Source organism: Protomyctophum parallelum (genome assembly GCF_964188405.1).
Source record: "Protomyctophum parallelum genome assembly, chromosome: 7".
Lineage (NCBI taxonomy): Eukaryota > Metazoa > Chordata > Actinopteri > Myctophiformes > Myctophidae > Protomyctophum > Protomyctophum parallelum.
Window position 1 is genome coordinate 29250523 of NC_139705.1, and position 16146 is coordinate 29266668.

Here is a 16146-nt window from a genome sequence, read left to right on the forward strand (position 1 = left end):
TATTCCAGCTTGTCTCAGTTCAGGCTGCATGAAAAGTGCTCGAGCGCTTGGTTTCCGTCCCTTCAATATCGTAACTCTTCTATTTATTTTCCTTTAACTTGTTTACCCCCCCACTTATCGCTCCCCGTTTGCAAGGTCCTTAAAGCCTTTGCATTTTTCTTTTTTTGGGGGGGGGTATGTTTGCATTTCAATACATATTATGAAAAAAATATGTCATTCATGTGTGTGGGTGCTCTCTCTCTCTCTCTCTCTCTCTCTCTCTCTCTCACTCTCTCTCTCCCCAGCCATCCTAAATGACCAGTATGACCTGGCCACTCTGCTGCTGCGATACCGTGCAGCAGTGGACCAGAGGGGACCCCTGGAGCGTACTGCCCTGCATGAGGCAGCGTTCCTGGGCCTGGACAACTTCGTCTACCTGCTCCTGGAGGCCGGCGCCGACCCCGACGCCCGGGACGCCCGCAGGAAAACGCCGCTGGCGCTGGCGGCGCAGAACGGACATCTGAATGTGGTGGAGACCCTGTTACAGAAAGGTTCTGTCTGTCTGTCTGTCTGAGGGGTTGGCCTCTCCTTCTGCACCATACTCCTTGCTGTTCGCGCATGAGTGTTGTTGTCCACTTCCATGTTTATGGCTCAGAAAGAATGCCTCGTATCTGCTAGCCCCTCTCGGAACCCTCCATAAAGTTTTTCTGAAATTTTGATGTCGCTTTGTGTAGGGTCCCTGTTCATATTTATATTTTCGTATGGGAATTTTGGAACGCGGACATAAATCTGCTCGCTAACATCGTATCTGCGGCGTTTGACGGCCTTTTTTTGTTTGAGTTATTCTGAATTCGTGAACTATAAGTACCTATACATCCCGCTGCGAATATCTCCTGTGGCACGGAAGCCGTTAAGTATTTTTAATCTTTGTTTGACCGATTTGGTCGCTTTGATTCTTCTTGTTTGTTTAACGTTTATTGTACCGCCTCCCGGTGTGCGGCTTGCTTGTGCGGCTACGTCCCTGCCTCTGATCTGCTCTGTCATAGCTATAGCGCCACTAGCTAGCCAGATAGGCGGTACAATGAGGTGTCAATAAACAAGGAAGGAAGAGAAGAATCAAAGCGACCAAATCAGTCAAACAAAGTACTTAACGGCTTCCGCGCCACAGGAGATATTCGCAGCGGCATGTATGGGTACTTATAGTTCACAGATTCAGAAGCCCTCAAAGGAAAAAAAGTCGTCAAAGAGCGCAGTGTTTATGTTTTATTCATGTCCGCGTACCAGGTGGCAGGGTACTGCTGGAACAGGACCCCATGGTCTGGGTCGTCAAAAATGTCAGAAACTTCAGTACCTTTGGGTTCTGCTTGGAGGGCTACGTATCTGCTAATCTAGGGAGCTCTCCATTTTGACCAAATATGAACGCAAGGGATTATCTAGCCACTTTATCGTAATAGCGAGGTAAGAAAGCAACATTATGCCTCCCGGTTTTTTGTACGGAACGGAAGAGTAAAGGCTGCCATATCTGCGCGGCACCCCGAGCTGCTATTTTGAAAGAAATCCCAGTGCTGATTGTGTTAAGGACTGGAACCTTATAACATTTAACCATTGTTTTAAACTTTAGCCGTTGAAAAACATTTTTTTTTTTTTATTGTGAAATTGTGTGCAAATCTTTGAATATATATTCTTCCACTGCAAACGTTTTTAACTAAATATTTGCATCTGGAACAACATATTGTCAGATGGGGGTCGGCGGTCGAATACAGATAATGCTGTGGGTCCTTGACATGAACTAGTTTGAGAACCACTGACATAGAAACATGAGGTTTTTCAGAAAAGTGTCAGGATTTAGAAGACATTTTGTAGAATCTGGTGTCAGTCCCTAAATGGGATAATATATATCTCTGCTGTCTGGAAGAAACCACATAACTCCAAAATGTTCATTTTTCAGAAAAAGAAAAAAAAAGACTATACAGCTCAAGTGCTTTTCAATACTTTTCATTGTTTAGTTTTTTTAAACCAACACACAGACTTAAAGGGTGTTCAATAGCAAAAGAAAGATGGCTAAACAGCGGCAGTGGAGTTAGCTGGTTTGGCAGATAGTTTGAGGATCCAATGGAGTTAGGATGTTTTTACCAAAGCACTTTTTTAATACTTCCCATTGGTTCAATATATATTTTTTTTAACCAACACACATTTAGACTCTTGCTCATGGACACTTCGACACAACTCTGGGGGAGCCCACAGGGATCGAACTGCATGCAGCCGCTCTACCGGCCACTCTACCCCTGACCCACTGCCGCCCTGGTTTAACACTGGGGTGTAGGGGTGCACAATTATGAAATTATGACCGATATCTGATCTCCAATTATTTGCAGGTTCATATCTGCCGATACCTATTCTGACCGATTCCGGTATCACAGGTCCTGGGCCTGGTGAGAGCAGGAGTGGACCTGGTGAGACGTAGGAGGAGCCCGGACAGGAGTCAACCCACAGAGCCTAGTCCTTCCACGCGCCAGAATCTGGTTTCCCCAGTCCTGGTAGAGTAGTTCCGGAGCAACGGATTGTGTGGCCCTGGTTTTTTCCCTAATGGGACTGATTGAGGGTAGCTACTGGGACGTAAGTCGGGACTTGATCACCCCGGCTGGGTCACCTGAGTGAGGGGTATGATGTTCGAGAGACATGAAACCCCGATGACCTGGGATACATCTTGATAGAGTGCATTTCTAGTTCTATATTGCCGTTCCCTGTGTAGGAGCCAGCGTATCGTGTGTGTATTTACTATCGTTCCCTGTGTAGGAGCCAGCGTATCGTGTGTGTATTTATTATCGTTCCCTGTGTAGGAGCCAGCGTATCGTGTGTGTATTTATTATCGTTCCCTGTGTAGGAGCCAGCGTATCGTGTGTGTATTTACTATCGTTCCCTGTGTAGGAGCCAGCGTATCGTGTGTGTATTTACTATCGTTCCCTGTGTAGGAGCCAGCGTATCGTGTGTGTATTTACTATCGTTCCCTGTGTAGGAGCCAGCGTATCGTGTGTGTATTTACTATCGTTCCCTGTGTAGGAGCCAGCGTATCGTGTGTGTATTTACTATCGTTCCCTGTGTAGGAGCCAGCGTATCGTGTGTGTATTTACTATCGTTCCCTGTGTAGGAGCCAGCGTATCGTGTGTGTATTTATTATCGTTCCCTGTGTAGGAGCCAGCGTATCGTGCCAGTCGGAGGAGGAGGAGCACGGCGGCAGCGTCCTGTTCGAGGCCGCTCTGTCGGGAAACCCGGACGTCATTGCCGCTCTCCTGGAGCACGGGGCCGACGCCAACACTGCCATCTACGGCGGGCACCTGCCCATCCACCGCCTGGCGTACCACGGGCACATACTGTGAGCAATGAATGTAATCAATGTATGAGTAAAAAGTACAATATTTGCCTCTGAGATGTAATGGAGTAGAAGTATAAAGTATAAACAATATTGGTACAGTGTACATTGAAATTGTACATTATACGTACAGTACTTGAGTGTGTACATGAGTACAGTACTTGAGAGTAAATGTAATGTAATCCCCAGAGCCCTGGAGCATGTGATCCCAGTGAGAGTAAATGCAGTGTACTCACTACTCCCCAGAGCCCTGGAGCATGTGATCCCAGTGAGAGTAAATGCAGTGTACTCACTACTCCCCAGAGCCCTGGAGTATGTGATCCCAGTGAGAGTAAATGCAGTGTATACTCACTACTCCCCAGAGCCCTGGAGTATGTGATCCCAGTGAGAGTAAATGCAGTGTATACTCACTACTCCCCAGAGCATGTGATCCCAGTGAGAGTAAATGCAGTGTACTCACTACTCCCCAGAGCCCTGGAGCATTTGATCCCAGTGACACGTGCGGAGGCGGTGAAGCAGAGCGGGATGAGCCCGCTGCACTCGGCCGCGGCCGGAGGCCACGCCCACTGCCTGGAGCTCCTCCTCCAGGCCGGGTACGACCCCAACTTCATGCTCCACCCCCGGATACGACGCAACTACGACGACGATCGCAGGTCAGTGGTTGCCATGGAGACGATGACGGTGCTATGACGTCTTTAATGTCTGTTCCCACGAACCAAGTCTTTTTGAGGTTGAACAATCATTTCTACATAACCCTAGTCTTGCGTTGCCAGACTGTTGCCTCTCGCAATTTCCAAATGCTTCCGTCATACAGTCTGGAGCAACGGAAGCTCTGATCACGAGTAAAATATAAATGCTTCCGTCATACAGTCTGGAGCAACGGAAGCTCTGATCGTGAGTAGAATATAAATGCTTCCGTCATACAGTCTGGAGCAACGGAAGCTCTGATCATGAGTAAAATATAAATGCTTCCGTCATACAGTCTGGAGCAACGGAAGCTCTGATCGTGAGTAAAATATAAATGCTTCCGTCAAGAAAGAAAATATATTTTCGTGAACGGAAATTGCTGTACTATTGGGAGATTGTGGAATAGTTGTCTGGCTATGCGAGACTAACATAACCCAAGTATGGAACAGACTGCCCTGCTGATGCATGCCCTCAACCTCCAACAGATCACACAGGGCTTGATCCAGGTTCTGCTTGTAAAAGGACATTCGACTTTGGAACTGTGTGGTTACTTGAGACTGAGAACCGGTATCCAGAAGACTGTTACAATACCAGCAATGTTGACTATACCGCTGTGCATCTGGAACCAACGAATCCCTTTGGCAACTTAGTGACTGAGTTCTTTGCACGTGACATGCTGAGTTTAGCACGCTGTTTGCGTTTAGGTTTAGGACGTCCTTGAGCCGTTACGGTCCCCGTTCGTCAGGAACTGTTTCTAGTTTAATCTGTTCTGGGTGGGAACCCCTTTTGTTTTTTTAAGCATTATTTTATGCTTTAGCTATTGAAAAATAGCAGATCTACAAGCTCATAGTGCGTAATCTTTGAATATCGGAGCCAACGTTTTTAATTCAAATCTTTGCTTCTGTGGGGGGACGGGGGACGGGGGGACGGACGGACAGGCAGACCGGCAGATACAGAGATCTCCATGTGGGACACAGACAGATAGTTAAAACGGGTGCTAGTTGACGGGTATTATTATTAGGTTCCCAAGTTGCATCGTTCTCAAGTAGGCTGATGGCCGATGGGCACGTACAGGTCTAGTATTCTATCTAAATGAGATGCATGGTGAAGTCAGAACATCTGCGTTATGATCAATCTGCACGGAGGCAGCATAGTTTCAGAGTAAATAAGGTTTGTCGGCCCGTAAACCAGGAAGTGATTCGGGTCCGGGACGGGCTGAGCAAGGCATTGCCAAAGCAATGGGCGCTATAAAAAAAAAACAATTCTGCAGGAGCGTTTTATATCGATAAAAAAACCTTAAGACGTGTCCACAGTCAAGTCCCATGCAGACACCCCACGGTTTTATTAGATAGAACGTGTATGTACGTCCTAGGCCTCATAAGTGTTAAAATAGCCGATCTACAAGCTCACAGCGTATAAAGTAGTAGTACCTCAAAGCTGTACTGGGACACATGCACTGACTCACAGTTGCTTTCCACCACTCCAGGTCTGCTCTGTACTTCGCCGTGTCCAACAATGACATGCAGTGTACGCGCCTGCTGTTGAAGGCTGGAGCCATGGTGAACCAGGACCCCATTAACTGTCTGCAGGTAGGTCGGTCGGTCGGTCGGTCAGTCAAAGTACACCCCCTGGACATGACACTGAGGCCCCTTTTCCACCAAAATAACTTTGGTTCTAGAACTGGTTCCTTTTCCACCTAAATAACATTGATTCTAGAACTTTGGTTCCATTCTTTATTTTTTATGATGGTTTATTTTTGAGGTGGTCACAAGACTATACCTGGTTGTCACATAGTCTATTCCTATGAGTCACTATAAATAGAAAACTATAACTAAAAATGCATTGCATGGGTGCACCTGGGACGTATCCTCAGTGATGTATCCTGAGGTCAACAGGGTTTCGGGTCTTCCAACATCATACCCCTCACTCAGGCGACTGGAGCATGCCATCTTGAACTGTGCACACACCCACGCCCGTTCTATCTGTTGCTTTCAATCGCCTTTATCTCCATTTCCTGCTTCCAGATGGCACTTTTGGTCAAAACTAGGTTTATTCCACGGCAGATTGCCGATGCTGTGATGGTCACGGTTAGCCGTTCTCATCGCCCAGCGAGAGATCAACATCCGATCGAGACAACACACACTATTGTGTCAACATAACATCCGGTCACGCCGTTTTCGGCCTTCAAAATAAGGGCTGAACGGGGGGAAATCCTGGCAATATAATAACAATTCTTAAAAGGGATTTATTTCTGTGGTTTCTGTGGTCTGGGGTTTTCTGGCTCAAACAAGTGCCCTGATTTGCCTGTGGACTGTGATGTAAGAATTCCATTATATGACATAACAACTTGCCAGCAGATGTCACTGTTGAGGCCTGTTTGCCTGTTTTCATTGCAGCTGAAAGGGGTTCAGAACACACAGAGAAAACCCCAGACCACAGAAAACCCACTGAATGTTAAAAGTTAAGGTTGTGTGGGTGTAATTGAGGTCATGAATCCTAAAAGAAAAACGAAAAAGAATTAATGTCATTATTTTATATGTTTCATTCATTTTTGAGTGGTGCAACCACTCCAAGGAACAGCAATGTCCGTGTTCACCTATGTGTTGGTTCACCTATGTGACGTTAATGAGCACCAGTATGAGGAGTACCAGTAGGGGCGCTGTTGTGCCAGAAACAGAGAGAGAGAGAGAGACAGTGCTGCACTGTTGCCTGCTAATGAGAGAGAGAGAGAGAGAGAGGAGGGGGGGGGGGGAGGGGAGTTGCAACGCTCAGGTGTTGCACCAAATCAGGTGTGATTTTTATTCAACTTTGAACATTCAGTGGCTTTTCTGTGGTCTGGAGTTTTGCTGGCAAATCCCATTGACATACAGTATATCGTTGCTGTCGGGAGGAAACCTCATAACTCAATTTTTTTGGTTTTATATTTTTGTGTTGTTTCGAAAATATTGAACCAATGGAAAGTAGTAAAACGTGCTTTGGACAAAACCTCTTAACTCCATTGGACCCTCTGCTAAAGCAACTAACTCCACCACCTATCTCCCTCTCATGGAAGTAATTGACAATATATAAAGTTACAACACCAACTTTGATGAGGCTGTATTGCTTTGTTTTAAAAATATAAGGTTTTCTTAATTTCCTGAAACTCTTACATTTTGGAGTTATGAGGTTTCCTCCCGACAGCAGAGATATGGGATTTGCAGGCTGTGACCAGACCACAGAAAATATATACTGAATGTTAAAAGTTTGTTGGGTGCATGAGCTCAGAAAACCTAATTTTTTTTAGAAAACGTAATTAATCGTGGCGGGTCAATTAGGGTTGTTATTACAAGCTCACAAGGAGTCTGTGCTTGTCATTGGTCTAGGTGGCTCTGCGGCAGGGCAACTATGAGCTGGTCAACACCCTGCTTAAGTCCGGCGCCAACGTCAACTACTACTCTCGCGTGAACACCACGCACTTCCCGTCGGCGCTGCAGCACGCTCTGAGAGACGAGGTGATGCTCCGGATCATCCTGAACAACGGCTTCGACGCGAGACGCTGCTTCGACTGTCCCTACGGAGACGGAGCCCACCGCCACCACGGGACTTTGACCGCCACCGCCGGCGTCATCACAGACATGGTGGTGAGTTGGTATAGGGTCGCGACTCAAAATCACACCCGGGTTGAGGTACAGTGTTGTTTTTGGCAGGAAAGTTAGATTTTTAGTTTAGTCATAGTTTTAGTCACATTTTAGTCATCTGAAACTTTAGTGTGTTAATGTTAAGTCGTACCTCTGGTAGGGTTTATCAATTGTCTGGGTGAGTTTAGTAAATGATAAGGGGACGTTGCAGGACAACAGCAGTAGCTGTGTGGGGTGAGTTAACTAAAATTAATGATAAGGGGACGTTGTAGGACAACAGCAGTATAGCTGTGTGTGGTGAGTTTAGTGAATGATAAGGGGACGTTGCAGGACAACAGCAGTAGCTGTGTGTGTGGTTTGAGTTTAGTGTATGATAAGGGGACGTTGCAGGACAACAGCAGTAGCTGTGTGTGGTGAGTTTAGTGAATGATAAGGGGACGTTGCAGGACAACAGCAGTAGCTGTGTGGGGTGAGTTTAGTGAATAAGGGGACGTTGCAGGACAACAGCAGTAGCTGTGTGTGGTGAGTTTAGTGAATAAGGGGGCGTTGCAGGACAACAGCAGTAGCTGTGCGGGGTGAGTTTAGTGAATAAGGGGGCGTTGCAGGACAACAGCAGTAGCTGTGCGGGGTGAGTTTAGTGAATAAGGGGGCGTTGCAGGACAACAGCAGTAGCTGTGTGGGGTGAGTTTAGTGAATAAGGGGGCGTTGCAGGACAACAGCAGTAGCTGTGTGTGGTGAGTTTAGTGAATAAGGGGACGTTGCAGGACAACAGCAGTAGCTGCACAGTGCGCATTGGTCAAACTGGTGTTTTTCCTCAACCCGCATCACAGACCAATCAGAAGCCACAGTTCCATTTCAACCTTCATATCTCCCGCCTACCTGTGGAGAACAGGAGACTGTCCAGACTGTGACATTTGTGACATTTTCAGATCCGCAGAACACAGCGATTCAGGTTGGAACCCAGGCTAGCTACTGTGGCCAACGCGGCAGTGGTGCAGTTACAAACCCATTTGGTTGCCAAGTATCATTTAGCTGGGGACCCCCTGGAACTCCCTCCAGGACCCCTGGGTGTCCCCGGAAACCACTTTGAGAACCACTCATTTACATATTGTGTTAATTGTTTAGGAAATTGCACTAGTAGTAGTGTGGGCCGCCGGGGCACAATGTTTCAGCCGTGACATTTCATTTTTGCTTTAATCCATGTCTCTGTTTCCCTGTTAGTTCTGTGAGGTCAAAGATGCAAAGATCACAGGCTATTTGTCACTTTGTCTGTTGCTCACATCAAGCGTGAGTCCGTAGTGACGTTATTGTCACTGCAGCTACAGCTGTAGCATCAGCTTCAATTTGCAGATTTGTAACTTTTGCAGCAGCCACACACGTCGGATGCATCTTCACATCGCTGGCTTCCATTGACAATGAATGGTAGACTGTATCTTTGTATCCTCATGTCGCTGTGCTTCCATTGACATTGAATGGTAGACTGTATCTTTGTATCCTCATGTCGCTGTGCTTCCATTGACATTGAATGGTAGACTTTATCTTTGTATCTCCATGTGGCTGGCTTCCTTTGACAATGAATGGTACACTGTATCTTTGTATGTTCATGTTGCAGGCTTCCATTGACATTGAATGGTGGACTGTATCTTTGTACGTTCATGTCGCAGGCTTCCATTGACATTGAATGGTAGGCTGTATCTTTGTATCTCCATGTGGCTGGCTTCCATTGACAATGCATGGTAGGCTGTATCTTTGTACGTTCATGTTGCAGGCTTCCATTGACAATGCATGGTAGGCTGTATCTTTGTACGTTCATGTTGCAGGCTTCCATTGACAATGAATGGTGGACTGTATCTTTGCATCTGTTTCCCTGTGTAGTTCTGTGAGGTGATCACGGTGTCCTGGCTCAAGCACCTGTCTGCCCAGGTGGTTCGCATCATGCTGGACTACACTGACAACGTCACCTTCTGCTCCAAGCTGCAGGATGCTCTGCAGGAGCAGAAACAGTGGGAGGAAATCTGTCACATCCAGAGTGAGTGAGAGAGAGACATCTGTCACATTCAGAGTGAGAGAGAGAGATACATCTGTCACATTCAGAGTGAGTGAGACATCTGTCACAGAGAGAGAGAGAGAGAGAGAGAGACATCTGTCACAGAGAGAGAGAGAGAGAGAGATACATCTGTCACATTCAGAGTGAGAGAGAGAGATACATCTGTCACATTCAGAGTGAGTGAGACATCTGTCACAGAGAGAGAGAGAGAGAGAGAGAGAGAGAGAGAGAGACATCTGTCACAGAGAGAGAGAGAGAGAGAGATACATCTGTCACATCCAGAGTGAGTGAGACATCTGCCACAGAGAGAGAGAGAGAGAGAGAGAGAGAGAGAGAGAGAGAGAAAGAGAGAGAGACATCTGTCACAGAGAGAGAGAGAGAGAGAGAGAGAGAGAGAGAGAGAGAGAGAGAGAGAGATACATCTGTCACATCCAGAGTGAGAGAGAGACATGTCACATCCAGAGTGAGTGAGCGAGAGACATCTGTCACAGAGAGAGAGAGAGAGAGAGAGAGAGAGAGAGACCTGTCACATTCAGAGTGAGAGAGAGAAAGAAAGAGAGAGATTTGTTTCGCATATCATCTAATGTGGATGGATGGTAGTCATTATTACTCTTTGTTTTTGTTTTATTTTGGGCTTACTGTTTGTATTCTTTTCTTGCATCTTTGTTTATTCAGTTGTTGCTAGTCATGGCTCTCAGTTCCCACCTGATGTTGTGTGGGAGTTCAGACTGATCCAGACCGTACTGAATAACTGCTAGCTTACATAAGGTCTTCAGGCTAGGACTCAAGTCTAGGACATACAGGTCATCAGCTGTTTCTGTTCCTCCAAAGAGGAAGACATGATCTCCCAATGTTTGGTCTCTGTGTCAAACACTCTGATGGTGGTGTTGTACTGACCCATCTCACAGCCCCCAAATACAAACATCTTTGTCCCGATGATGGTAGCAGAGTGATGTGATGCAGCAGGTCGTGGAGTTCCTCTGGTGTTGATTAAAGTCCAGACCATCGTGTTGGTGTCCAACTTGTAGGTGTCATTAGTCCATCCATTCAGCTGGGTGTGTCCTCCATGTATAAACATGACCTTCCCCAAGACACAGGCTGAGTGGGAGATCTTCGCATTTGGAACATTCCCAGAAACCTGTGGTTTGAACCATGTGTGGGCGTCCACATCAAATGCATAAAGCACGCTGTAGAACTCATAATACCATGGATACATATACATACCCTCCCCAGAAGTAGATGACATTTTCAACCAGCACAGCTGTGTGGCGGTAGCACAAGGATGGAACCTTGAGGTGAGGTTCTCCTCTTCCAGCGGTCACTGGGGTCAACTTCCTCCGGAGTAAAGTCAGTGTGTTGAAGACCTGCACACCAATCTGATCCTCATTCTCATCACTCTTCTCTCCAAAGTAGTACAGCTCGTGTCTCACCGCTACAGAAGCATGACTACCTTCCTTTGGTGATCCGTTCTGATGCAACGTCCAGGAAAACATGTTTTAACAAACAACAGTTAATGGTGAGTTGAAGTAAACCTGTTGGTTTCCTGCTCTGTAGAAGAATAAAGAGCTAAAGAGCCAAAGAAAAGCAGATCCAAATAAGTACGCATCTAGATTTTAGAGCTGTCTTGAAGATAACAGTCTTGAGGAGATTACGTGATGAAGAGTTGAGTCTTGCTTTGGATAACAGGATCAGTTTGGAGATGATTTACATCTGTCTTTGGGAGTGTTGATTTAACGTGACTCTCTCTGAGGCTGTAGTGCATTTTATCATGATGGACAGAAGTGTTGACGTTATCCCGTTGAGCTATATATCCATATGGCCTCCCAGCATGTCTGCTGTGCCCAAATATGGGCTAAATGGTGCATTTATATGGCGCCTTTATCCAAGGCACTTAACATATGTTGTGCATTACATTCACGCAGACATTCACACACCGATGACAGGGGAAACCATGTAAGGCACCAACCTGCACATCAGGAGCAATTAGGGGTTCAGAGTCTTGCTCAAGGACACTTTGACACTAACTCTGGGTGAGCCCGGGGTTTGAACTGGGAACCTCATGGTTCCCATTCGGCCACTCTACCCCTGAGCCGCCCTCAGAGGTCAGAGTCACCTCGGGTCACCTGATGATGACCCCCAGGGACAGTCGGTCGGTGAGGGTGGTTGTCCAGGAACACATTGTAGCGCTGTTCGCTAACATACGAGTCATGGTGACGGCGGTTGTCCAGGAACACATTGTAGTGCTGTTCGCTAACATACGAGTCATGGTGACGGCGGTTGTCCAGGAACACATTGTAGTGCTGTTCGCTAACATACGAGTCACGGTGACGGCGGTTGTCCAGGAACACATTGTAGTGCTGTTCGCTAACATACGAGTCATGGTGACGGCGGTTGTCCAGGAACACATTGTAGTGCTGTTCGCTAACATACGAGTCATGGTGACGGCGGTTGTCCAGGAACACATTGTAGCGCTGTTCGCTATTGTATAGCGCTTTACAAACACAACACAACTAAGGGCATGCTTTGTCTATAATTTCAGTTCGTTTTAGTTTGTTTTGTGCAAAATGCAGTTTCAGTTGGTTATCGTTTTATTTATTTTTATTGTAGTTTTAATCTAGTTCAGTTAACGCAAATGTGTTTTCAATTTTAGTTTTCGTTATTTCATTAGTTGTAGTTAAAATAACCTTGGACTCGACGCTCACGGTCTTGCCTTTCTTTCAGGAAACACACGCAGCCTGAAGCACCTGTGTCGCCTGCAGATCCGACAGCACCTGAACCGGCTGCGGCTGAGAGCACCCATGTTCATCAACTACCTCCCTCTGCCCCCCACATTGAAAGATTACCTACGATACAGAGAGTACGATTTATACAGCCGGGGGATAGTCAGCCCATAGCAACTACCTCCCTCTGCCCCCCAGCCTGTAGCAAAGATTACCTATGATTAGGGTTGAACCCGATCGGATCGGGAGATTGGAAATCTAATGTAAATCTCAAAGTTGATGTAAAAAAAACTCATAGAAATCATGGAATCGTGAATTATACTGTTATTCGTCTCAACTGCTCAATTGAAAGGCAACACAACAGACTACACTAGAGTGACATACATTAGGATATTTGCTATTGTGATATGGCATAAGTGTTATATAAAAATATAAAGATTGGATCGGGAAAGATCGGTATCGGTATGTCTCAAAATCAAACTATCGGAATCGGATCGGGACCAAAACAACGTGATCAGGACCTACGATACATCCCTTCCTACAATACAAAGAATCCGATTTATACAGCTGGGGGATAGTCAACCCGTAGCAAAGATTACCTATACCTATATATACAGAGAGTATGATATCTACAGCAGAGGTAGCCTGGAACAGACCTCTATGCTTTCTATGTCATAGGCAGCTCCTGGCAGGATCCGCCGGCATGAACGCGCACGCGTGCGTCAATTGAATAAGCAGATAGAAAGAGACCGATCGGAAATCAGGGCCGATCACGCCATTTTCAAAAGATCAGAATCGGATGGGGAGCCAAAACAATCGTGATCGGGATGCAATTAAAATTGATATCTGGAAGCTCTTTAAACAGGCACGTGTGCCGTGTTTAAACCTTTACATGGTTTATGCACACCAGTGTTGTTTTTGGCAGCACATTTTGATTTTAGTTTAGTCATAGTCTTTGGAATAAAAGTTTGTTTTAGTCATATTTTAGTCACCTGGAATGTTTTACTGTTAGTTTTTTTTACTCTAGTTTTTGTCGACTAAATATCATACAATTTTAGTCGACTAAATATACAGTTGATTTAGTCGACTAAAATGTATAGATCGTAGATCGGCTATTTTCAGCATGCAACTAAGTGTAAAATGACTTCTACCAGATCTCTTGTCCACTAGTCCCTTCCTAACATTTTAGTTTAGTTTGTATTTGTTGACAAAATTGTCACTATATTTAGTCATAGTTTTAGTCATCTTAGCTTAGTTTTCATTTAGTTTCCATTTAGTTTTCCTCTGTGAAAAAAGATAGTCGACGAACATTTTTCGTCATAGTTTTAGTCGACAAAATCAACACTGATGCACGCCTCCTGTGGAGGGATTTATAAAACGGAAGCCCGGCACAGGCGGTCTTGACTAGACCAGGGACGTGCACACATAGACATCAAAGGGGGGCTTCAGCCCCTGCCCTTTTACCAGTCTGTAAAGCAACTGCCCTTTCCAGACCACAAATGCAGCATTTAAGAAAGAAATGCAAATGCAACTCCTTTCCATGCCACGCTGGAATGCTGCATTCAGAATAATTGCTTCCCTTCCCCCCCATTAAAAATAATGGTAATATCCCAACCTGTTTTTGGATACTCTTGTTTTTGGAGACTGCTGCATTCCTATAGGAAGGGAAAAGGTACATTATGAACTAACCACTGTGATATTTGTGGAACTTTCTGGACAATTTTTTATTCTTTTTGAAAATGTGTACATTTTAATACAGCAATGCATTCATGTAATAAATAAAAAAAGTATTTGTTTTCTAAAATGTGAAAAAAATAAAGAATAAATGTTTGCTGTGGAAAACAATGGAAAGTTTACATGAATTGAACATGCACGGTACATGCAAACCTAAAGTGTCCCTTTGTCTTGTTTCTGCTCAAAATGGCTGGCAATCCACAGGCTTGATTGATTGTTCGATTGATTCATTGATTGATTGACTACTTTCGCCCCCTCAGACTTGGTCTTGACTTGGACTTGCTTTATTTAGGTGGACTTGACTACAACACTATATAATATCACACAATGTGCTGGAAGACAGTAGTAATACAAATATTTTAAAATACATTGAATGAGGTAGATCACATTGTATTCTGGCGACGGCCAGATCCCGGAAACGCTTGACCCAGTGGCATTCTGCCGCGTGGGTGGAGCTTCATTTCCACCAGCTTTCTAAAAACCCGGAAATGACGCAAAAGACAGCTTCCTTTGGCTGCGCATGGAAGTTCAAGTGTGCCCAGGCTGCCTGTCAGCCTCTTGTGTTAGCGGACACAGGGAGCACTGACCTTTGCAACCACTATATTATTGGCAAGTAGACTATTTCCTACAGTTTTGCTTTGCCACTTTTCAACTTCATATAATTGGTCCTCAGACTCCTCACTAATGTTCATGGTAAAATAACACACATTTTTCAGGGTTTCTTTTGGAATTCTTGGCTTTTTTGGCTTTTTCCTTTATTTTATATTTTTTATGGAGGGACAGACAGTATAGGCTGACAGGAAATGAGGAGAGAGATGGGGGGGTGACATGCAGTAAAAGGCCGTCGGGATCGGGAGTCGAACCCGCGGCACACTGCCAGACTGGATTACCAGCCAAGGTGCCTGGACCGCTGAGCCACGGCCTAGACTGACCTCATCGATTTTTTTAACAGTTTTTATATTTATATTTTATTACGAGAATGATGGCTTCCATTTTCACATTGCAAGTTGTACCACTACCAATACCATTTCCTTCAGTCCGAGTATTTAATGTTTAGTACTCGCCGATACCGAGTATCAATATGAGTATAGGCCTACAGCACTCCCAGACACAGACTGAGTAGAAAATTAATTGTGGGATTTTATCATGATTAGTGAGGACCAATTATATGAAGAAGATAGATTGATAAATTGTTCTTTAACAACAGAAATCTGAACTAACCACTAATATAAGCCAAAGGGAATTCCCTGTGACTCGGGGGAGATATTAGACTTTCAGGCCATCAGGAGTTTGTGACACACTTACCTCCCTTTTGACCTCACACAGGGATTTCTCAAACCCAGGATTTGAGACCGGGGCTCCCGTGTGGAAAACCAACATTTTAACCACTATTAAAGCCACAGGGAATTCCCTCTGATTTGGGGGAGAAGTTAGGCTTTTAGGCCATCAAACTGAGTTTGTCAGCCACTTCTGCTACATTTCTAAATTGTGGTACTAATTGTGGTAAATCTGAGATCTTCTCCCACCACTGCCATGAAAATAAATCACTGATCAATCACACATTATCATGATTGATTGATTCACTGATCCTGATAATAAATAAATAAAACATCTAAGGCCAAACCAGGGCCCAACATGTGTGTAGGTCTAAATAATAGTATGGCTTCACAAGGCTAGTCAAGGACCCCCATGTATTTGTCCACTCATTCCCCCATCTGAAAAATGTTTTGGTCCAATTAACACCAAACCCCGCTTTTGACCTCCACCCACAGGTGGTCACGGCACCATTGTAACACCCGGGATTCGAAAGCCAACATCTTAAAAGGTTAGTTCAGATTTCTAGACTTAAAGCTGTAGGAAATATACATATAGTGGTTGCAAAGGTATTAATTTAATGCCTGAGTCCCGTGGTGGGAGTTCTGGTCTGGTTTATTGAGTAGTTCCGATCATTGGGTTAAAAGTCTAACTTCTCCCCTAAATCAAGCCACAAAC

The 16146-nt window shown here is 45.2% G+C and overlaps 1 protein-coding gene across 3 annotated transcripts in view; it reads left to right on the forward strand.

Moving 5' to 3' along the window:
- The window catches only part of asb14b (ankyrin repeat and SOCS box containing 14b), a 31454-nt gene extending 17213 nt beyond the window's left edge, over positions 1-14241 (forward strand). For 2 of the 3 annotated variants that reach the window (XM_083769398.1, XM_083769397.1), the window contains exons 6-12: positions 285-530; positions 3172-3352; positions 3820-4002; positions 5523-5625; positions 7399-7656; positions 9529-9682; positions 12422-14241. In XM_083769398.1, the coding sequence (XP_083625524.1) occupies positions 285-530; positions 3172-3352; positions 3820-4002; positions 5523-5625; positions 7399-7656; positions 9529-9682; positions 12422-12594 (1298 nt within the window). In that variant the 3' untranslated portion in view covers positions 12595-14241. The remainder of the gene's footprint in view (positions 1-284; positions 531-3171; positions 3353-3819; positions 4003-5522; positions 5626-7398; positions 7657-9528; positions 9683-12421) is intronic. The other variant, XR_014569520.1, reaches the window with a different exon arrangement.
- Positions 14242-16146: the final 1905 nt, after the last annotated feature.